We start from the raw sequence: 24451 nt of genomic DNA on the forward strand, positions 1-24451 counted from the left end.
CAGTGTACACAGCCTCAGTTTATTTTGACCTGTTTTAAAGTTTCAGCCATGCAGCTGGTAATATAAAAAGAACATTTTTATCATTCCCAAACATGTGGTCCATGAAGGGACAAAGTAGTTATAAGTTCTCGAAGCTACATTTTTCTTTTATTTAGCTAGCGCTGTAGTAAATTGCATTTTGCTGCCATTCTATCTGCGAAGTGCAATACAAGTCTCATTACTGAGCCTGACCGAAGGTTTGGGCTAGCCGCATGGTTCTGGCACTCACACCCGCTGCAATGGGAAACCTCAGGGCAGCTACCTCGCCCCAGGACTTTCTTTTGAACACCACTTAGAGCAAACGCAGGCGTTTTCCCCGCAGTTCTTGCAACGTGCATCACACGTTCTGCTCCCAAATCTTCACTGTTTCCGCGTTCCGGCTGCACGTTTCGTTGGGCATCAACATTCGCCTGCCCCAGCGTTTGAGGACTCGGCAGAGAAGGGTGAGGCGCAGGCGACGAACCCGCACCGCGGGCGGCTCCTGTGCGGCTGTGGCCGTACCCTGGCGGCTCGTCTCCCCCCGACCCCCCCAGGCCCGCCGGTCCCCGGATGCTGGGGCTGGGAGCAGGGACACCGGGGGCACCGGGGCCGGGGCCGGGCCCGGCAGCCCCGCTCCGCCCCGCTCCGCCCCGCCGGCCGCGGATTGGGGCTGCCGGGCTGCCCGCTGCGAGGTGGGGCTGGGTTGGGGCGCTTCTTTAGCTGCTTCTTTCCCTCCTGTTTTCGGGGTTTTCGCGACGCCTCCCGCCTTAAGGCTCTGCATCGCTGCAAACAGTAACCGCGGCTCGCGGAGGATGGGCCGGGGCCGGCGGAGGCGGGCGGCCGGGGGGGCCGGGGCAGGGGTCCCGGGTCCAGGGCCGGGCTCCAGCCGCGCCGCCCCCGCTGGGGCTCCAGGTCCCCGCCGGCCGCGAGAGCCGTGAGCGCGGCCGTGCCGCTGCCCCCCCGCTGGCGGAAAGTCAACCAAGTCAATGAGGAGACTGAAAACTTGAGGGGGGAGAAGAGGAATAAATAAATAAATAAAAAGCGAACAGCAACACAACCCTGCCTCCGTGCCTGGATGCTTTGCGGGCTGAGCAGCAGCGCCTAAAGGCAAAGTTGGGCGCGCCGGTATGCGGGCTCGGGCTGGGTGAGCGCAGAGCCCCCGGCCACTGCCCAGCGCCTGGCCCCGGGGGCCTGCGGAGGGGGCTGCTCGCCCGCCTCCCGCAGCTGCGGCTCGGGGCCGAGGGTGCGTTCGCACCGCTTTGCTGTTTCTTTCCCGAGAGGAGAGGGTTTTTCTTTCAGCATCGTCCGTTTTGAAGCGAGGAGGGAGGAGAGGGGAGGGCTGAATAAGTCCTCTCTCCGAAGGAAATGCCGTTTGCGCTCTCAAGATGACCTTTGCTGAAAATGCAGCCTCTTCAGCTGACCGATTTGTATTTTGACTACAAAGTGCGTGAAACTCAGCCCTAACTTCCCTACCAAGCTTAGGATGTGCACTTCTGGGATTAGCAATATGGGGCATCTGTTGTCGCCTCTCCTCTTGAGCCTGGCAGCAGTTTTTTCCAAAGGTAAGGCTCACTCTCCTCTGTCTGTTTCACTGCATCTTGTTTATTTTACATACAGAGCCTGTGTCCCCTCTCTCTGTGATGTCTTGAATGTTGATACTCACAATTCATGACTGCAAGACTTGGGGGGAGTCATGTGTTAGTCAAAAACAAAGATACCCTGATGGGAAATCCTCAGTGGCAGGTTTTATTTATTTATTTATTCTTCTTTGACTGTGGCAGCCTAGCTGTTTAGCGAGATGTTTGTTACCTGCATAGCATATTTTTGATCCTGTAGTTGATGCTGGTGGTGATCTGAGCTGGGAACTCAGCTTTGGATTGCAAAGGGTTTTATTGTCTTAAAATTCAAAATCTTCAGGGTTCGGGCTATCAGAGTTAGCTGCTCTGCCGTTCTGTGTAATTTTTCAAATTAAAAATCCTGTATCTTAGACTTGGCAGTGTTTAACTGGACCAGAGAAATACGTGCTGGCTGAAATGTTTAAAAGCCATGATAAGAGTCTGAACCAGGTGCCTGGCATTCTGCATGCTGAATAGAGTTTGGGTGTCCTGACAGCAAGTCTTCAGAAGCCTCAGTGATATCTTGCCCTCAAGTGTGTTTACAGTAAGGAACAGAAAACCAGCGTGTGGACAGTGCACGCATGTCTGTGCCAATTCCTTTGAACTTAAAGTTTTCAGTGATGGCCTCAGCCAAAGGTGAATGTATTTTTGCAGTACTTAATTGAGATGAGCATTCCTGTGTAACTTAAGTTAGGACAAGTATACGTGTGTACTGCAAAGACATTGCTCATTAACAGCCATATCTTGGCAGGAAAACAAGATTAAAATTTCCATGTTTGCTCTTCCACGAGGAATAATAGCATATGCATTTAATTTATGAGTTTGCAAACATACTGGTAGAGTTTGGTGTATAGACAGATCACTATTTAGAAAAGGTATTAATTACTCTTAGCACTTTCACGCTTCAAGTTATCAACACTTTTTTCTTAAGTGAGTTATTTTTACTAATCATTTTGTATCCAATACTGAGTTTACCGCAAGAAGGCAAAGTACACAGCTGTCTCTTTCTGTGGCGGTTCCCTATGTAAAATTCACTTCTTTGCTTAGAACAGGTTGAAAATGAAAGAAACAAAATTAGAAGGCTCCTTAAATGTTACCTAAATGCAGTGCCTACATAAGTACAGTTTTAAAGTTGCAATTGGAAATGCATTAGCAGCAGGGTTTGGAAATCTAAGTCTTCTGAAAAGATTACTTCATTCACATGGCACACCAGTAGCTTTTGATTACCCAGCTAGGCTGCAAATTATGTATTTTATTATGAGCAATATCAGTACTTTGGAATTTTAACCCCCCCCCCCCCCCCACCCGTGTGTTTCAGCCTTAACGCTGCACTAACAGCGGGCTTGACTGAGATTGCAGCTTATTCCAAGGTTGGAATATAAGTGGCATTTAAGTCCTACAGGGTACAGTGCTTGCTTTGTTGCCAGCTCAGCAATTGTAACATTCACGTATGATTTTATTTTTAAATATTACTTCTTCTTTGAAATATAAACATAGGGAGAAAATTAGACAAGGAAAGGACATCTCTCAGGTTGAAAAGAATACTATAGAGGCTGATGAGTGAGATTTTTCTCTGTATTATGAAGTCCCATTAAATCTGATATTTCCCATTAAATCCCACTTTTCCCCAAGATTCCATTAGAATTACTGACATTTTCTGTGCTATTTATTTTGCACTTCAGACATCACACACAGTACTGTGTGGTAGCTGGGACTCTGCTGTTTGGTAATACAGATACCTACCTTTAATGTGATTGTCTGTCCCCATATGAAGTAACAGACTCCAGCTGCGCTACTATGTGTTAGTACTTTGAAGAGACCAGAGAGTTCTAGAGATTTACAGTAGGTTTAGATTTACTAGGCAATACATGAGGTTGATTTCCCCCTCAATCCCTGTAAGAAGATGAAAACAAAACAAAAATATAAATCAGACTCAATTACTGCTGCAGGGCATGTTTCTTTGATGCCATTCTGTTACTAATAGAAAAACTCTCTCGTTTATGGCATAATGACAAAGTTTTCCTAAAGAGATGCCAAATCTTTTAACTTGCAACAGCAATCAGCTGTCTATTGTGTGTAGGTCTGTGGCTGATTACGCAGAACCATGGCAACGCACCTTCTTCCTGCACAGTTTCCAAATGTTTCAGGTAATAATGCTGAAGACTCAAGAAGACTGTTGTGGTTTTGCTTTGCTTTTATCTTTTATACTGAGAAAATAGCTCCAGCTTGAGAAGTAAAATATTGTTTTCTATAGCGAGCTTCGTGTTCTTATTGGAACAATTTGTCACTGATGATATAGTCTATGTATTTAAAATGTTGTACAGCCTAAAAGTGTGTGTGTATGTATGTGTACAGAGTGAAAGATTATAATGCTATGTAACTAGTTAGGGAGGCAGCTGCATTTTACAGCTTTGTCCTCAACAGAGAGTTTTTTTGACTCAGTCCTAGGGAGCCAGTGCTTGCCCGCAGTCAGCTGGGTGTTTTGCTACTTGTTATTAGCTGTGAAAAAAACTTCAGAAATATTCAGTTGAAAAATAGGCAAACCCAGGTGATGTTTATGAAAACAGATTAATACAACAGGCACAATAATATGGGCATTTTATTCCCTTGTTTAAGGTGGAAGCCTCTCATTAGCTTCACTGGAGTAGAGTGAAAACTTGATATTGTACTTGAACACTAGATTCCATCCTTGGCCTAAGTCTGTATTGAATGGAACATCTCCTGAAAGTAGCTAAACAATTTTAGGATGTATATTGTGAGACTTAAGACTGAAGAGCCTTTTACATTATGGATACTTGTCAAATAAAAACAACAACAACAAAAACATAGATAAATGAGAAATTTGAAATGAATTATAAGCTAAGAGAAACAAAACAAGAAAACATTGTAGTGACTTCCTGCCTGTGTTCTGCTGAGCGTTCCACGTTCTTTGTCATCCTGGGCTGAAATCTTCCTGCAAGTCGCTTTCTAATGAGATCTCAGGCCACGTAGCTGCTGTTTTGATTTTCTTTTTCTCTCAGTTCTTATTAGTGTGGAGGCTTGGCAGATGTGTTAGGCAGGATTACCTTGTATAGCCTGAAGAGTGTTCCCCACAGGCTAGAGATGTGGATAGTCCATTTGCAGCAATGCCAGTCTCTTTATTATAGAAATGCTGGGGAAAAAACTCCCAGAAACCAAACCCCCAAATGTTTAGCTTTGACTGCACTATAGGAGATAAGTATGAGGATATTTGGATTTAATTTGTTACTGTTTCCTTTGAAATTATTCATGCTATGGTATTCTTTGAACCCTCTTGATACCCAATGAATCTTATAGTATAGATAGCTTTGTCTCATTGACAAACTCTCTTTGGCTTTCTCTATGTAGTTTTATTCATTTCATGATGATACTTACTGTCAGAATATGTCATTCTGTCCACAGTAATTGCTGAAATAATTAAGTTATGACTTCATTGGATTATATCTTTGTGAATTGTAGCTAGGAAGCCATATTCCTTCATTTTAATTTCACTTGTGCATCCACTGGCAGCGGATGGCAGTGGAACAAGACAGCTGAGCTCCCTGGTTGTGTTCCATCTTCCAGAGTGCTGTGGGCCGTTTCTGAAGATGTGTGTGTGCAGATCTTTCATTGACATTGAAGTGCATTGTGAATGTGGTATAAATAGAAACATGAAAAATGAAAAGCTGAGGAGTGCAACAACCTGTGTTTCAGCGCTACTTACTTTGTATCATTACTCCGATCACATAGGAATGGAAAATGATGTTGTATATGGGATTAAAATCAAAGATGATTCTATTTGATTTAAGATATGTATTCTTTTTTTCCCCTTCCCTCTTGATGGTGACTAGACAAGAGTTCAGAATTGAATTTCAATTCATGTTGACAGATTTTGATGGTAATGATGAGGGACGTGCTTTTTCTTGAAGTAACAGTGTTGACCCAGGTACCTGCTGCCCTTGCTGTGCAGTTAATATGTATAGAAAATACACTGCATGCTGATTTCAGATGACCAATACTTAGAGAACATAAAGTACAGGTATGGTCAGTAAGAGTTTTTCTCTTAAGCTTTGTCTATGTGCAGAAATCAAAAAAGTTAGCTTGAAAATTCAAAAGATAAAAGAAATCTTTCTAGCTTAAGGTTCAAGCTGTTTCCATGAAACCAAAGTTTTTGTACGTTGTCCCAGCTGCATTAAATTTACTGTCTTTTGAGGCATTATGTGAGGGAACGGGAAACTGAGTTGCACTTTGTTTGCTCTCATTCTGTTTCTTGCCACAGTGTACTTCTGGGAGAAGCCCAGTTTTGGTTTCTTTTCTTTCAGCAAAAATCATAAATTCAGACTGAACTAAAAAATTTTACAGCTAAACCTATGTTTTATTTGTCAGCTGCAATGCTGGTTTAATGTGATTTGGTTTCTAATATTTCCCTGTAATGCTCTCATTTTTTTACTTCTGTCTTTTCTTTTATTAGTTCCATGGGACTGGCAGGCTCTGTGACACCAACTGATGTTTTAGGTATTAATAAAAGCAGCTTCATTCAATAAAGATCTGTTTTATTTAATAAAAGAGAGAATCAAAAGATAATCTGACTTTTCATACTGCATTCACATTAAATCAGCCTCCTGAGGTTGTTGTGGATGCCAAGTCTAGTGGCAGTCTATCACTGGTCCTAGAATATGTAAACATGACTCCAGACTGATTGATTGCAGAAAAGCTGAAGAGGCAGCTGAGATTCATTGCAGGTTTGGTTCCTGAAGTGTTACATTAAATTACTTGATTTTCACCAGTCTTCATAATATTGCCTGCTGCAATATTAATGACAGTTCAAAATGAAGTGGATTTTAAATAGTTCAGAGACATTTAGATAACACTAATTATTATGAGTAGACTGAAGGTACATATTTGAGGATGTTAGGCTACTTCACCCTGCTCTGCAGGGGGAAAATTAACTCTAGAAAGAGGACTTTTTTTCATGTCCTTGATTTCTTCTTATATTGAACAGAATTAATTCCAGTGTAAGGTGCTAGTCTGATGGTCCCACAGAGCTAATGGATTCAAAGTCCACATAGCCCAAAGAGCGCAGCCTGTGTAGCATCTCTGCAAGCTTCCACTTTCCATTTTAGTAGTGTGACTTAAACTTGACCGAGAGGATGATATAACTGCCAGGTCTGTGATATAAGATATTATTAGGTCTATCCATAGATCCACAGTGGGTGTGATCCGGAGCCCATTACAGTCAGTGTATGGGTTTGCACTGCTTTTAGTGAGCCTTAATTCACAGTGTAGACAGAGTTTTCTGGTGCGGTATTTTTCAGCCTGTGGCCCACACACCGGTGGTGATTCATAGAACATCTGAGCAGTGTTGTGAAGCCAGTGCCAGAAATCTCATGCGCACAAGCTAGAAAAGAACAAAGGGAGGAAATAAAAGTAACAAGAGTGCTTTCATAGTGCATCCCAATTTCTGTTTGGTTGTATACAAAGATCTTTGTGACAATACTGTGCAAGATGGTCTGGATTTATTAAAAAAAAATAAAAAAATAAAATTAGATTGCTCTTGTCCTTAAAAGGTTTGAGGAAAAACCACTATAGTGAGACTAAATGTAGTAATTTAAAGAATTTCTCTAAACTGTTTGGTACTGCCTCAGTAATTCAGACACAGTAATTCATGGTGTGTTTCTAATCCACTCTAGCACAGGTTCACTTAAATCAACATTGAGCAGTGGTTCAGTGAAGCAAGGTAGGAGTAGTCTGCCCCGTCACTCATGGCATCGGCACTGCATGGTCAATTAACTTCCAGAAAAGCTTCTGCTGTCCTCATAAAGGATGTTTGTTTTTGCTTTTACACACTCAGACTTGTTTTTTAATTAAGGCTTCCAGAAAGATTTTTGAAAGGAGTTTTCTATATTGCACATGATTGCCTCCATGCAAGTTGCTCAGCACAATGCGTGCACTTTTGTTTCTTGTACAGACCACATAGAAATGGTTGGCAGTGGAAATACCTAGGCGGATGCAATGTTTCAGAAAATTTATGAGATGTATGGTCTCTCCTCTCCTTCTGTAGTCAGTTCATCTTCTCATAGGCCCATCTAGATCCATTTTAAAGTTACTTTGATTTGGTTTGTTCAGTCGTTTGGATTTTTGGTGGTAAATAAAAACTTTAGTGACAATGTTGCGTAAGATGATCTAGATAATCAGAAGCTGTTCCAGCAATTTGCTATAGTAATAGTTAGTAACTCTCCTCCAGTCTTAGTTTATTCGGTAACATTTTATACCTATTTGCTTTTCTGCTAATGGTGTCCTTTAATCTTAAAAGCTCTTCTCATTGGTGGAATGCATTGGGCCTCATTAATTTGCAGCTTTGCAGCTAGAGTAAGCAAAATAAAACCACATGTAAAAAGGACTGTGTAGGCTGTAAAACATGAGAATGAAGACTGATATTGAATAACACAGATCCTACAAAAAGAGCAAAATAAATGAGTTAGCTACATAGAAAAAAAGTAGCAGAGGAAATAGTAGGGCCATGCAGAAGTGTGGAAGGATGTCAACACACTTTATTCTTGGCGTATAAAACTACATGAGGTAGACTAAGAAGCAGACACTATCAGATGTCCTCTACAGCTGAACCAGGATGCCTTACAGCATGCCTTTTCATCTATTTGCTGTCAAGGTAGGCAGTCTGCAGAATGCTGGCTGTGGAGCAAGGCAGCTGTCCAGATATTCATGCAGCTGAGGCTGCATGTCTTGTGTGCTACCAAAGCTTCTGAATCAGTGAGCTTAGTTCCATCTAATGCTAAATGATCTCAGAGCCTTCAGTTTTATTGGCCCGCAGCATCACTTACTTTATATTTAAAGTGCATATTTTGTTGTTAATATACCTTATATCAGTGCATTGCACAAGAAGAGAAATCCAAAGCTGGCAGAGATAACCAGCCAATAGAATGTCTGTCTGACTATGAATCCAATTCATGATATAACAATGGTAACAATTCCACTTAGTCCTTAATGCATGCACTTATTAAAGATCCTGGATTAACAGATAATTGTGTGCTTCAATTTTCTACTAAGCCATGGCGACTCATTCCATCAATCTTTAGAGAAAAGGAAACAGTGAGGATTTGAATGTTATTCACACTTTGTTACTCTGTAAACAGCATAGGATGAATACTATTAGAATTTTCACTGCTCTGTCCTGTTTACACTAATTGTCACCATGTCACTCTGTTTTGGATCTCAAACTCAGATCGTAGGAGTTAGGCACTTTGGGAATTAAGCTCACCTACGGAATTTGGCTCATGTGAAAACATTATAAAAACTTGGCTTAGCTTCTATAGAAGAGAACGGAAAAGGAATATCTGCAAAAGAAGTGTCTGCTGACCAGCCCATGTGTCCACTAGATGTTTGGGCATCCAATTTGTGACCAACTGAACTTTGTCAGCCAGACTCATGGCAAAACCACTTCTCCCAGATGTCTCCAGAGAGTTTCTTTGTCCCCATTAGACATCCTGCTGAAATGCTAACTGCTCAGCAATCCTGTAAATTGGGGTGTGAAAAGATGGGAATCCAAGATTTAATGGACACTTTTCAAAATTTTAGTCTTTGTGAGTTGTGGTATCCCCATCAGCGACAAAGAGCTGTTACATCTTCTGTCATTAACAAAAGGGAAGTATTGCCTTTTAGAGCATGATACGATGCTCTCCATAGATTGTTCCCTTGTTTACTAAGGGTTTATCTGTTAAAGTTATTTTATTCCATATCCTTGTCCATGTTATTGGGCAAAAAATTGTAAAGGGATCATGACTTCAGCTGTGCCTTGCTCTCTCCTTTGTGGTTGACTGTGTCCCCTGCAGCAGTTGTCTGATAAGAGATGATTTCTTGCATACTGAACACTTGTGCACAGTAGGATTCTGTTACATACTTCTAACTCTTTGACACCATCTGCCCACTATAGTGGTTTTAATGGGTTTCCACTGAGCCAGGCTGTACTACAGCCCTGACAGCATGCTCCCTATTTTTAAAAAATAAACAAAATCTCTTCAGAAAATCTATCCCTGAACATTGGCTTCTCCAGCAAAATCGAGGATTGCAAAATTGAGCAGGCAGAAATATCTCTCTTTGATAGATTTTAAAATAGGAAAATGACTGATAGAATAGTATTGTGATAGTACTCTTTTTTTTAATGACCTTATAAAGCATTATTTCTTGTCCCATTACCCCCCATCCACCCTCCTTTTTTTTTTTTTTAATTATTTTAAGTCAGGTATTATTATCTGTTTACAGAAATGCAATCATTTAACCTTGTTGGAATCCTCTATTTTTTTTTTAAATGAAAGCTGGGGAACGTAGTGATTCACCATGGTGATTCAGGACTCAAGGTGTTTTCTGGCCAGTTCTCTGCTCTTTCTTTTCCTTTTAATCTTTTTAATCTTTTTTCTTCTCAGAATGCAAGTTCTTCATCGAAGGACCTGTTTAACGCTGCTTGCATAGCATTTGCTCCTCTCCTCAGATGAGGCTGTACATTTTATCATGTAACAAGTAGTTAATTACTGCTTAGAGTTAGGCTGTTAGAAATGGGAACATGGCATTCTGATTGCCCTGGTCACTGGACAACATTAAGAATTCAGAAGTCTGTTAGAATAAAGAATGAGTACGGTAAAGGAAGAAATGAAGATGAGAAGAAAGCATCTGTGTGAATAAAAAAATTGAAGAGCTTAACTAGATCCTATCCATTGATGTTACAATTAATAAACTATCTAAACCTTTTCAGACAGTGATATGGTACAGGAAAGTGAACTCCGTATAAAAAGATGTCATAAAGATGATTTTATATTTCCTTGTTACCATCCATGTTACTAAACTATTAAAGAAACACACCTGATTTTGAATATCTGTATTAATAATGCAACAAATTACTTAAAATGATTTTTTTTTTTTTTTTTTTTTTCCTGGCAGGTAATGCAGATGTTAGAAATGTTTCATTCCTCCTCTACCCCTTCATGTCTTTGGGGTTTATTTTAAGCTCCTTCATGTCTGTAAGTTGCAAGCATACTGGGTTGTGCTGGTGAATACAGTGAATATGTGAAAGGAACTGTTGGCTAGTCTTCTGTTATTGATGGGAAGTGAAAATTGAAACTGGCAGAATGACTGTATTCTTTTGAACTTCTGAGCTGACTTGTTGGGAACACAGAATCAGGGACAAACCTGTTCTTCAGTATTGAAGTTCTTTTTTCTTAATTACATAGATTTTGACCTCCAGCCAGGATGAAGGTTTCCTTCTGAAGCATGTGTTTCTTTTGTCTTTTCCATGCCCCCCCCCCCCATGCAGTACTACGTACTACTCCTGGTTTGTAGATCTATGTGGGGAGTCAATACAAGATATTTGAACCTCTATTTCTAACTGCCCACTTACTAGAGAATAGCTGATGCTGAGGTTTCCAAAAAGAACAATCTTCCATGGTATTTTGTTTGGAGTGAATAGGCCATGAGGTTAATGCAGCTTTTCAGTAGACTGTGAGAGAAGCAATGCCTTCAGATAAAACCATAAAAGATATTCATGACAGTCATTAGCTTTGGAACCTTTTATCAAAAAAGGCATTTAGCGTTTTTAACCTGTGGAATATGCATATGGTTGTACTACTTCTCAGAAAATTGGCAACAATTCCAATGGCCATTTAATAAGGAATATTCAATGTCAGAGCTATGTTAATGAAAATTTCAAATTACATGAATCATTGCTGTCTCCAGTTTTTCTTTCCCTTTTTTTTTTTTTCCTTTCCTTTTTTTTGTTTCTTTTTTGGCTAGTTTGGTTGAAAGCTTGTGGACCATGTTAGCAATAACGCACCCAAGTGCAGGTTCCCTGTATGTTCTTGTGTTTGCACCCTGTAGATTTCTTTGGACTCGCTGCCTTTTGAAATCAAACAGCTTCCTGAGGTCCAGAATTCATACTAAATTTAATGGATGAAATCTCAGATTATAAAAAATATATAGCAAATATCACTGTGAATCCCCTTGAGAATCAAAATGGTGTTTCCCAAACACTAGCTAGCAGGCTGATATTTTGAGTCCTGTCTCAGTGCTCGTTTTTCTTTGCTTTCTTAATGCTTCGTTTGAGTAATGGATGAAATGCTAACTAAGGTAAATACCTAAAATCTGTGATCCCTACATAGTTGTATGAGACTGCTGCTAGTTCCCCCCCCCCCCCTTTGTTCTATCGTAACTTTGGATATTGCTGTAAATGTTCCCTGCTTTTTCTGCCACAGTAGTTTAAAATACATATATCAGCAATCACCTCTCTTTTCTTGCCTATTTATTTAGACTCTTTAACTGAGTAGCAATAGATCAGAGTAATGGTACAATGATCACTGCTGAAGCACTTGTTTGTTTGTTTTCTTTCTATTTCTATGCAGTCACATGATCCTTTCATTCTTTCATCTGTTCCTACAAAAATTATGCATGGGTTTTGGATCAGACCCTGAAAAAAAATAAATGCTTATAAGCAGAGAATACTATGTATAGTAGCCCCTTTTCATGGTATTTATAGTCATGATGTTTAAAGTATCCTTGCATTATAGGTTCTCATCAAGTAATCAAATTGCATCAATAATAATAAAAAGGATGGTTCATGAAGAGATTCTTTCCAACTGTTCTCTTTTCAGCAGCTTTAGAAGAGAACGATGAATTTGGCAACATATTTGCAGTGCTAACAAATCTGGGTTTGGAAGTCTAAATCAGGAACACTGAGTTCAAAACTGAAGATCCCTCAGAGATGTGCTGATAATAGTTGCCTTTGGGTGCAGGGAGGAGCATTCAGACCTCAGATGATTTTAGCTGTTGCCGCAGGTCATATGACAGTCTCTCAGGTAACCAGCTCTGTCAAACCCATAAGTCCTTAAGGCCTACATCTTCTGTCTTGAGGGCTGTTGGGAGACAGTAAAGGTCAAGGGACAAATTAAGATTCCACAACAAATGCAAAGAGTATTATAGGGTCTTATTTGGTGTAAAAGGACTGTTTTGGTGTTCTGGTTCATTCTGTGGAGTGCTAAAGCCCATCAGTTCTTCCTAGTAAGTATGTTCTTGTATTTGCAAGCGGAAATTAGCTGGTATCCTGGTCTTCATACCTGTGGTAACACTGTGCCATTCCTTCAACTTCTTTGGTATGGTTTTTGGCTTTTTGCAGATGTTTTTGTCAGAGAAAAATTGCATTCTCGCGCTTGTTTTACTTTTTTTCTGACAGATGGGCACTATCAGAATCTTTTCTGGATTCTATGGAATTTTTGTAGCAGTTTGTTCTATATTTGTTTGGCATCTGTTTTAGGAATAGTAAATCTTTTTGTTTATTTAGTTCCTTTACTTGATTTGCCTAGTCTGGAGGAAAGGAGGCTAAGAGGTGACCTTATTCCCCCTAACAGCTTCCTGAGGAGGGGAAATGGAGAGGGAGATGCTGGTCTCTTCTCCCTGGCAATCAGTGAGAGGACATGAAGGAATGGCACAAAGCTTGCCAGGGAAGTTCAGACTAGATAGCAGGAAAAAATTCTTTACCATGAGGGTGGTCAAACACTGGAACAGGCTTCCTAGAGAGGTGGATGATGCCCCGTGCATGTCAGTTTTTGAGAGGCATTTGGATAATGCCATTTGGATAATGCCATTAATAACATGCTTTAACTTTTGGTTAAGTCCAACTGAAGTGGTCAGGCAGTTGGACTTGTTAAACTCTCTATGTCCCTTTGAACTAGTCTATATTCTATATTCCGTTTGTCCTGGTCTAAATCCAGCTGCTCTTCTGCAAATGCTACTTACTGGTGCCTCTTCATTTTCTTCTCCAATGACTGAACAGATGTTTCTCTCAGACATTCAGGAAATGAATTCCTCCATAGTCCTTGCAATTTCTCTTGCCTCCTTCCTTCCAGTAATCAGTTCTATTACTGCTTTCCTTCCAACTGCAAATCCAAGTCTTGTTTTTAGCACTGAAATGAACAGAAGGAATCATGGAGAACAGGCTATAATCTTAGGTTTTGAGATGACATTGAACTTGCAGTACTGACCTGTAGGGGTTTTCAAAAAATAATTGGAAAGCAAGGCTTTCCAGAAATTTAAGATTGAGGGCAAGCATGAAGAAATGTATAAAAATTGGAAGATGACAGAAAAGAAAGATCAGACTCTGTGTTCTACTCTGCAGACTCTGTATTCTATGCTACAGAGTAAGAACTGGTAGTGAAGAATGGGAGTGTGAAGACTGGATAATAAAGAAAATCAGAGTATCTGCTTAGAGGGCTCTGTGACCTCTTTCAGGCAGGTAGTGTATGGACAGACAATGCCCATCACCAGAATGGTCCAAGGTGGTCTGATGTCTGCACTCCCCTGCCACATACCCATACCATAGCCCACTAGCAAATAACACACACATTTGACCTTATTTTATATAATTTTACAGCTTAGTAAGATAGCTATCTATCTGTATAGATCTATACATATATCTATACAGATCTATAGATAGCTATCCTGCCAAATTGTAGAATTGCCCTCACTTTAGGCAAAGCAGTTTGAACTAAGAGAACACAATCCAACCTACACAAAATGTCCAGGGATCAGAGCTGTTTTCTGAGGTAGTTCCCCAAATCATGCCAAATTCTGCATCTTGTAGATGCATTTTGGCTAAAGAGCTTAGCTAATACAGGGCAATGGGGAATCAGGCATTGAAACTATTGTGTCTACCCTGCAGTCTTACACTGAAAAACTGGGAAAGGAGTTTTATTCTTTTCACCAAAACAAGTGAAATGTTCAGGAATTTTTAAACCAGTGGAATATTCCTGGTGGGAGACAACTGAAATTTTAACTCTAGTTTCAGATTAAAACAAATATTGCAACATCAGAATTTTTCATACCATAAATCAATCTTGATTTTTTCCTATCTACAATAATCTCATGTCACAAACAGCCTAGGTGGATTTTTGCTTGTTTTCATAATTATCTCATGTCAGATGGTTTGTACTTTCTCACCCACCCGAAAGGGAAATTAAATAACTGATGCTCACTTATTTCTTTATATTCAGTGGTTGGAAATAGCTCCTTTTGTTTTTGCAGTGAAATGTTTTCTCATTCGTGCGAGCTTCTTAATTCTCACCTTTTTTTTTCCAGTAGCAAAGGGATTTTCTCAGCATTCCTTCCTTTGCATAATGGAAGCTCTCATACTTAGTGAATACCCTCAGATTCCTTCCTTGACCTGCTGGCAAAAGGTGATATTGAAATGGTTTTTGTTTCCTTCTCAATTGAAATAGATTGCACAGCTCTTGCAAATAGACCTTGCCTTCTGCCCTGGAAAACTAGTCATCAAATGTGCTGGTAAGAGAGAAATGATGCATTTTGTGGTACTATAGATACCATGCAACTTAAGAGAAAGAAATAATAAAACGAGGCGGTATTTTATACTGCAGTGAAAACTGTGCTGAATGCTTTGAAAATACAGAAAGAAACAATAAGTCTTTTGGAGTCAAGGTCCAGATTTGCAGGAGAAATGTGCAGAAACTTTATAATTTGGCTGTGGAGAATGGTTATAAGAGACCTGGAATTTAAAAGATCTATTCTTCAGGTATAGTGCTGGCACAGAAGCTGAACAGAGGTGCTTTTCCATATTTTGTCTTGAGTTTTATTTGCTTAAATCTAGATAGTGGAGGCAAAAATGTATTTGATACAAAGCAGTAAGAGTCAGAAAATTTGTAACTTTATTGCTAATCTAAATCTGAAAATTATCATGGATGGTATGGCTCCTTAGTTGGGATTGCTGCAGTTCCTCTTTCTCTCTTATGTTGCTTTGGCACTTATGCAGTTGAGTGCAGAGAATCATGCAGAGAGCTGAATGATCCAGCTGAAAAAACATTTTTTTTCTTTTTTTTTTTTTTTTCAGACACCAAGTCCAATAGTCCCTGCAGTTGCAAAATGAGGTAGTTGAGCTCCCTGATCTGATGGAAAACTAACCTACTGAAAAGAAAAGCTTTCCAGCAGATATGGGATTGTGAATCACCTTACCCTGAGGCCACATCCTCAGCAAATCCAAGATAAATGAAGACTAAGGAATCTGTGGCTGGCAGCGGTAAAGAAGCAGAATGGCTTCTTTGGGCAATAGCCTTAAATTATGCTTTATGTATGTAGTATCAAACTGCACCTTCAGTAGTTGTTCCCAGGCCTTTTCATTCTCATTTCTTTGCAGAAAAATCATGATTGCAGAAATCAGATGTACAAGCCCTTTGGAGTGGCATGGCATGGAAACCAGACGAAATGGAAAAAAGTTTGACAGTGACCACTTTAATACTTATGACTGCCATTTTGGGCTGATTGGCCTTACCAAAGCAACATCCCATTCCATCTATAAATCAGAAACACTTTAAAAATAATAGTCTAATAGTAATATTTCATGATGATTAATGTAAAGCCAATTCACATTGGACAAAAATATGATGATCAATAAAAAAAGTACTATCAACCCCAGTTCTCCCTCAGTAAATTTGTTTCATTGCTTAGTTAAATTTTTAGGGTGAGGAAGACTCCCACAGATGATGATAACGTGGGAGATCACTAATCTTTATAGTTTGGCTCAGCTATAATACTCCAACCTGATATGGACATACCTTTATGCTGAGTGTTTTGATGAGCAAGTTGAAAGATTTTGGAAATATCTTTATATTCTTTGTCCAGCCAAACTAAATCTGAGTAGGTGAGTTCCGTAGCAATGATGATTGTAGTATGATATTGAAAATCACACAGGAGTTTCCAGGAAGAAACTTGGACTTTATTTCCTAGCCCCAGTCACATAGCTGTGGACGTTTTCAGTTACCACCAATGGCTGCTGTTTCAACAGTTTCCAAAAAGCTGAGCATCCTGCTTTTCATAATCATGGACATAGGCCAGCCTAGCATTTTCTTTTTGGCTTTCCGTTCTGTACTGAGCATTACAGACTACTATTGTATGAGATCTCTCACATCTGCCTATCACCCAGGCAGTTCCCAGTTCTTACTCACTTGTTTTTTTTTTTTTTTCTATCCTAATGAACTAGTTCTGTGACTAAATCGGTAAGTCTTAATTGCTCATCATATCTTGTGCAGGCTTCCTGTTTCCGATCCCCGTTTTCTCTTCCACTGCCAGAATGTACGTACTAGTAGACAAATGCCATCTGGGAATTGTACATCTCTCACAAGTACCATGGCTAGCTATAGTTTGTGAGTATCAAGATACAAGAACTATTACAAATACTAACTAATCTGCATTGGAGTTGCAATTTTTTAAAATGATGTCCATGTTGATTCTTAAGGCATCCAGTTTTAGGTCAAAATCTGTAAGATCAGAAGAGTGTTTCATTTTATTACAGTGGAATGGTTAAGCCAGCATGGGGGCAAATGGTTGTTTGAGTCATGCACCAATTCCTAATTATACCTATATGCTTCCTTAATGGAATTCAAATAAATAATTTTGTTGTGTGAAAGAAGTAGCATTATATTTATTTCTAAATTCTTTTTAAGATGTCAGCATGTAGCCCTGAGGATATGAAAGAAAGGTAGAACTTGTCAGCCTCCCTGCCTGTTCTGAATTAGTCTGAACCTATTGGAAATGAAAGGTTCAGAGGGCACAGATGGAATAGATTGAAGTAGCAGCTTTGAGTGAATTGAAAGGGCAAGTTTACCGGCTAATCGTGATCTCTATGGGCAGAAAGATACCCAATAGATATACATTGAAATTGTCAGACATTGTAAAGTCCTCAAAAGAACTGCTCAAGGCCTTTTTCGTTCCCGTTCTTGCTTATGGTAGCCACCTTTTTAATTAAAGTCTCTTTTGTTTCCATGTAATGAAAATAAAACATGGAAGTATATAATATTTATTGAATTGTTGAGCCATTTGTTGTTATTTTGATTGGCATTTTTCTTTTAAGATAAAAAAAATGCACATCTGTTTGGAGATTATATTTCTTCATTCTGTAGATGAAGGCTAAATTTGCAGAAACATTTGGCTTTTAATTTAAACACCAAAATGAGCAGTGAGATTTTCAGTTAGTCTCAACATTGTGATGTGTGCTTTCTTGAAAGTCCATCCAGAAATGTCACAGTGGGAAATGGTGAATGCTGAATGCTTGGGAACCCTCCCATGCTAATTGAGGAAGCACAGCACTAGAAAAGCTAGGTCCTGAATTTTTTGAAAACTTTAGCGCAATTCCCAGCTCAGTGGATGGAATCTTGGCTAGGTTTTAAGGACACTGATTTGGTATTAAGAACTATTAATATTGTGCCAAAGGTTGAAGTGATCTTTTAAATCTTGGCTCTCATCTGTTTAGAGAAGGGAGTGATATAATACCTAATAGTTTTATTTAAACAGTTTTTGACGCAGTTTTTGACTTTTTAAAATGTTTTTAATTTTTTTTAAAAAAATATTATCATATTTATTCTGTGTTTGTCTCTTTAGGTTAATCTTTGAGAACTGCAGTGAGCTGTTCAAGTTTTATAAACCACCTTCTCATACAGATTTTAAATGCCTAAAATAGGAGACAAAAAGCAGATAATACACGGGGGTGCTAGTATATGAAAACAGCAGAAGCATTTGAAATTATTCTTTTGTTTTCATTCTAAATAGCAATATATTTTGTTTTTTAATTCAGATTTTCTGCTCCGCTCTATACATTCAATTTCACTGATATCTTTTGCCAGCAGTTTAAAATCTGTCTTGAAATTCAAAGCCACTGTCAGAGCAGTCACTAATACCTTAAAGTCCACGATTTGCTCCAAACACCTAGTGTACAAAATACAGAAATTAAGATTGTTTTAGAACTTTCTTGAAGTGGATTTACAGCTATCCCCTTTTTTGATGTTAGAACTAAGATTCAGATTTTGCTGAAAGATTTGAACTGACAAAAGGACTTTGTACTACAGCGTTTTTTACTACAAAGTCCTTTAACTTCTCTAGTGCCTTACCAAAACTTTTCTGTAACACTAACAGCCTTGTATAAACTTTAAATATAGGATCACTTTCCAAAGGTTTTGGTGGCTTTCCTGATGTCTTCTGATGACCTTCTGAAGACACATGCTAGTTTCAAGTTTTCTTATGCAGGAGCAATATGTGAGATAAAATTCCTAGCTCTTCAAATTCAGTCATTGACTTCAGCATGACCAAGACTTCTTCCTTCCCTTACTCTTGACTAATACTTTGGAGTGTGTTAAAATAAAGTCAGATATGTGCATTGTCTCTGAGATGATTCTGAGATGTAATATAAAGTTACACACCCATGCTCTCTTTTGGTTAAGTGTTAAGTCCATCTCTTCTGCTAGAATTTGCCAAAAAGAAAAAAAAAAAAAAGTCCCCTTAAAACATTTTGCTGTATTAAGGACAGATTCAGTCATCATTAGACACACTTTGCAAAGTTTTACTCAACAGGAACCCCCTCCAAAATGTTCAGGATGGTAGAAACTGGCTTCTCATATTGACAGTAGAATATGAAAAATGACAGTAGAATAATGAATAACATGGGACAATAATATTGTTTTTATTTATATACAAAAAAAAAAAAGTAAATGTTTAAATGTTTTTACAGATATAATACCCGAAGACTTGTTTAGCTTTTGCACAGCAGCTGTCATCTGCAGCATCTGTATCATCTTAATTTGTAAGCTCAGTCCTGTCATAAGCTACAACACAATGCTCTGGTGATGCTGTAAGCTGTTCCCTGTTTTGGAAAGGGTGGAGCAATGTGTTAAGCATGAATTCAATAACGAATAGATGGGAAAGTACATTAGCCATTAGTCTGCTAACTTTATAAGGTGCAATGTTTTCTCAAGTCTATGAGGAACCTAATGAGCTATGATCAGGGGACTGTGAGGCAGCTGCTTTAGCATCATCTACAAAACTGCACTGATCAACAGTGTGCAAACAGCTCATGTGTGAGGTGTGTAGAAGTCTGTCCACCGGGCTGCTCTTGCTGTCTGTCTGAAGGAATGGCTCTACACACCAGCTAGGGCTTTTATTATAACACACATATTTTCTTGTGAATGCTAATCAAAATCTCTCCACTCACAACTGTGACTTGTTAGTCTGTCTGGAAGGTCATAATGTCCACAACTGTTTAAATTATGAGGCCTCAGCTTATATCTCTATTATGTTTTAGATTACATATTCATTTTATTCCTATTGCTCACAAGAGGTTGTTTGTAATAGTATGCCTTTTGCTTGTATTTACTGACTTCGGTAGAGAGCTATGGATTCCTTCATGTCCTGTACCCCTCAGCTTGGCACCACACTTCATGTTTCTGGTATGCAGGAAAAAAAAAACAAAAAACAAAAAACAAACAAACAAACAAAAAAAAACTTAAAATGAAACAGTAGAATGCATTATATCCCTTTAAAGTTTTTAAAGACAAATGCCAGACATTTTAACAACTGTCTTACCCTGAAATGGTAGAAAACATGTCCGAACAGTGACATCAATGATATTCTGAATAAATAAATGAAATCCTAGGAAAAATGGTGGAAGTCATGTCTACAGAGGGAGTTTAGTATTTGAAAGGATGAGACTGGATTAAAGGATTAGAAGTTTCAGTGGGACAGGAGGGTGGGAAGCAGCATCAGTGCCACATCAGCCCTCTGTTTATGTGGTTTCTCTGAAGCAGCTCGAAGGGACTGAAAATCAGCAAGTCCTGATGTCCTTTCCAAGCAGACTCCCATTGACTGGCTTGTTCTTTAGGCTTTCATTGATTGTAGAATTGAACAACATTCTCTTCCCAGGATTAAACAAATTACTGATATAGGGCAAGATGATGTTTTTTCTCATTCTGAAATAAAGCTTTTATGCTTCTTACTTGCATGGTGAAGTCCATATCTGCTCCCTACAATTAAGTTGTTATTACACTGATTAAGAGATGGTTAATATCACAATATCTGCTACTGACTACATCAGATTTTCCAATTTCCATAGGTTGATGATCCCAGGAATAGAGTGGTGCTTGGTTTTCTTCATTTTGCTTTTTTACAAGGAAATTCAGAGCATTCTGTTAAGTTGGGCTTGTTTTAAAGCTGACCAAACTTGCAGTTTTTAGAAAAATCTAAAATTCTCTTACTAAGAAATCTATAGTCTCCTACGTTTTTTTGTATGTGCTTAGAAGCTGCAGGCAGGTGAACTGATTATATACCATTTCAGAGAACTTGGCTACTGAGACATGATTTAAAACACAGGAATAATTCAATAGCTATTTCCTGTGTAGGCTCCCTTTGAATATCTAGTGGTGGGTGTATTGTTCATAGGCAATTCTCCTTGGGAGGCTGCTTGTCTAAGCAAACCCATAGTTATCATGCCAAAGACCTCCTGTTTATTTTTATTTCTTTGGGGGGGACAGAAAGAAAATAATGCTGAGAGCAATTCATTTAGTTATTTGTTTTGGAATATAATATAACACCTTTGTAGTGTCTTCACAGTATATTAATGCAGTTGGGTGTGGTTTTAATATTGTCTGGCATTGAGAACTTAACACTAAGCTACTCTGCACGATATCTAGTATTGCATTCTTACAAAAACAAACAAAAACCAAATGAACATAAAACCAGCACATTTCTGTAACACCTGCTTGTGTTTAGATACAATAGATTACTGCATTAAACTACACTTTTAGCTTCTGATGTCTTCTGCAACATCCTCATAGTGTCCACCTATTATAATGTCTTCTTTTTTCAGTAAGATGATAGGTCTTAGCATAAAACAGAATATTTTCAAAAATCACAGAATAAGTGTTTTAATAAAGAGTATGTGAGACAATGGCTTACTATTAGAATTTGATTATTATTAATTCAGAAAAAGAAGTGCAAAATTAGCACAACCTTGGCTGAAGTTTATGGCTTTGAAGAAAATGGGGCCTCAGAGGAACAGTAGGACTCAGGCTTGATTAAACTGGGATTTCAGAAATTCTCTGCACTGAATGAAATAAAAAGGCATTCAATCTAATTAGATAGTATTGTGGAGGGATAGGAGGAAAAGAGCTATTTCTCACCCATTGGCTTTTTATACAACCTTTAATCCATGGGGTGTGTCTGTAACTATTTTGGTAGATTTGTTTTGCTTCTCAAGAGAATTTAGCCCAGAGTTGTAACCTTTTGATAACTTTGCTTAGGAGGACTTGAGAGGGAAACCATCTAATGTTCCTATTAAAAGACACAGACTTCCTGCAGGCCTGCTTTGTAATTTTTCCTGATGAAAGAGTTCGTATTTGGATCAAATACCTTGCTGCTTTTTTGGTGAGGAAAAGATATCCAGGAAGAAATGCAGCTGTTCTCAGGATTTCCTCTGTGCTTCTCGCTGCAGTTAGTTGCTTGTCTCTTATGTTAGAAGATGCCCATGAGGAGTCTCAAATGTCACCTAGCTGAAGCCAGTCCAGTCCCTCATTTTGGTACTGTGATGAAAAAAGGAAACACACCTTTTACTGGAATTACTTTTTGGTTATGCCAATGTAAGAGAGGAAATTTAATTCCACAAATTTACAGTTCAATGGAACAACGCTTTACTCTTTTTTGTGCTTTTGATCAGGTGGCTTCAAACCACCTTATGAAGGAATTTTGCTGATGAGGAAAATGAGGCTGAAAAAGGCAGCATGCTTTGCTGAAAAGAAAGAAGAGATTTGGGTCTAGAGTACGGAGATTCCAGAGTCCTTTTGTTGTGTTAGACTACCTTTCTGCAGGTTATCTTATCAGGTTTCAAAATTCACACTGAACTCCATGACAAACAGGTTTAGACTACAGAAATACTGTTCCTAGGTGTAATGGGTTTGGAGCTGACCCACTCACATTGCAGGGCAATTTGTAATGCTTGTGTCCTTTGGCATTGTGTAATTCTATGTTCATGTAATTTCTGAAAAGATGAGAAGCTGAATGTGTGCTGTTACTGTCAAATCTATATTTGTTTGGACAGCTTGGCAATCAGTGGAAACATTGTCTAAGGTGCTGCATGCGTTTTAGTTAAAGCCTCCAGGGAAAGCTTTCTTTTTCTGATGATTGCTTATGAAAACAAATTAGTTATGGCCTAATATGTCCCAAGATTAAACAAGTGTAACTGAATTATATATTTCATTTTTTTCCTAACATTCTTAAATCAGGAGAATTCCAGTTCTTCAACTAGAATGACACAGTTCAAAATGCAGTATCCCACAGAGGATAAAAACAAACAAACAAACAAACAAAACACAGGTGTGAAAAGTAAGCTGGCACAGCTTGGGTAGACTGGCTTATGTTCCAGATGCCAGTCAATCACTTCAAATTTACACTGCAGCTCTTAGGTCAGAGTTTGGACTACTCTTAAGAAATTTACTGTTCTTTTTGCTGCTGAAAAGCCTGGCTAAAATCCACTAAGTATGGATTCTATCTTTTATTTTTCAAAAACTTGAAGGTTTACTTAAAAGAACAGAAGTCTCAGAAGTTTAGACTGCTTCCAATTATATTAACGACATCTTGAGGCTAACATGAGTCAAACGGGTTTTAAAAATATAAGGCTACTTGTTGTTTTTCTCTTTCACTGTACTTGAATCTGTCAGGTATGCTTAGTTTAATCCACGTATCCCATTAACAGAAACAGCAGCAAAACCTTTTAAAATAAATATACTGTATTAGTAAAAGAAGCATCTGCATTACTGTATTAGTAATAGCCCACCCACTACCTTTAAATATCCAATCACTGTAATGGTTATGTTCAGGAATCAGCTGTAGCAATTTCTGTAATGGAGCAACTGTTACTGAGCAGTGCTGAATGATCAAATTTTATTGGTTCATAAAAACCTTGGAGGTTAATATCTTTGTTTTGTGAAACAGATGTTTAATTCTGAGCCCAGGCAATTGCCTCTTTTATGTTTGAAGAGGAAAAAAAATAGATGTGTTGGATTACAGTTGACTGTGCAATTGTATATGACAGATGTATTGAATGTAAAGCTTTCTCAAAGCTTTAGGAGTTTTGCCTCTCTGAACTGTAAATTTTACCTGACCTTCTCATTTGCAGGTGGCATAGGCCCATTCTGTGCATGTTTCATGTTTCTCAGGACAAAATATTCCAACTTTGCTGTGAAGTTACAGATCACTTACATATGGGTAGAAGACAAATTTTCTAGCATTTATGCTTCAGACAATAAAGTAAATGGGGAGAAAAGAAGGAACCCTTAAAAAGAAATTCTACATATGCTTTTGATTTGCTGAAATCCAAAAACTGAATGCTGTCCAGTTTTAATATTCCAATCTGTGCCACAGTCTGCTTTCACCCCTTGAGTGCACCAGGGCGTTCTGCAAGGATGTAATGAACCAGGCACTTCTCAAGTCTTATTAACAATAATGAATTATATTTTAACCCATGTCATCATCCTCTACTGATGAAAACACAGGACAAATCTTTTATAAAGTGGGATGCTGTGTGTGTAGGTAGGACTTGTGGAGCATATTTTTTATCTGATTTTCAAAGAACCCTGATTAAATTCAGCCATCTCTTACCTTGATGTAAAGGTGGAGCAGTTTCTGTAGAATTACTATAGATTTACTCTGCTTTAACAGGAAATAGAATTTATTCCCTTTGATTTTAACAGGAGAAACTTTCTAATTAGAATCACTTCTCTTTTCAGAGCACATACATTTGATACGTGTTCTTTCCCTGGTTTTATTTCCTAGTATGCAAAGCTTTTCTAGGATCTTTTCTTTAAAAGATGACATCTGTTTTGTTTCTGACTTTAAAAATGACCTTAAGAAAACTTTGCATTTGAATTCCCTTTTTAATATTTTCACCTTTACAGTGTATCAATAAAGTGACTATGAATACCATACTTGGTGAAAAATAT

General features: G+C 38.6%; 1 protein-coding gene across 2 annotated transcripts in view; it reads left to right on the forward strand.

Moving 5' to 3' along the window:
• The first annotated feature begins 695 nt into the window (after positions 1 to 695).
• Positions 696 to 24451, forward strand: part of TMEM132D (transmembrane protein 132D) — a 263741-nt gene continuing 239985 nt past the window's right edge. The window contains exon 1 of one of the 2 annotated variants that reach the window (XM_035340793.1): positions 696 to 1580. In XM_035340793.1, coding sequence (XP_035196684.1) covers positions 1502 to 1580 — 79 coding nt within the window. In that variant the 5' untranslated portion in view covers positions 696 to 1501. The remainder of the gene's footprint in view (positions 1581 to 24451) is intronic. The other variant, XM_035340794.1, reaches the window with a different exon arrangement.

Source organism: Oxyura jamaicensis, chromosome 15 (genome assembly GCF_011077185.1).
Source record: "Oxyura jamaicensis isolate SHBP4307 breed ruddy duck chromosome 15, BPBGC_Ojam_1.0, whole genome shotgun sequence".
In the NCBI taxonomy this organism is placed as follows: Eukaryota; Metazoa; Chordata; class Aves; order Anseriformes; family Anatidae; genus Oxyura; species Oxyura jamaicensis.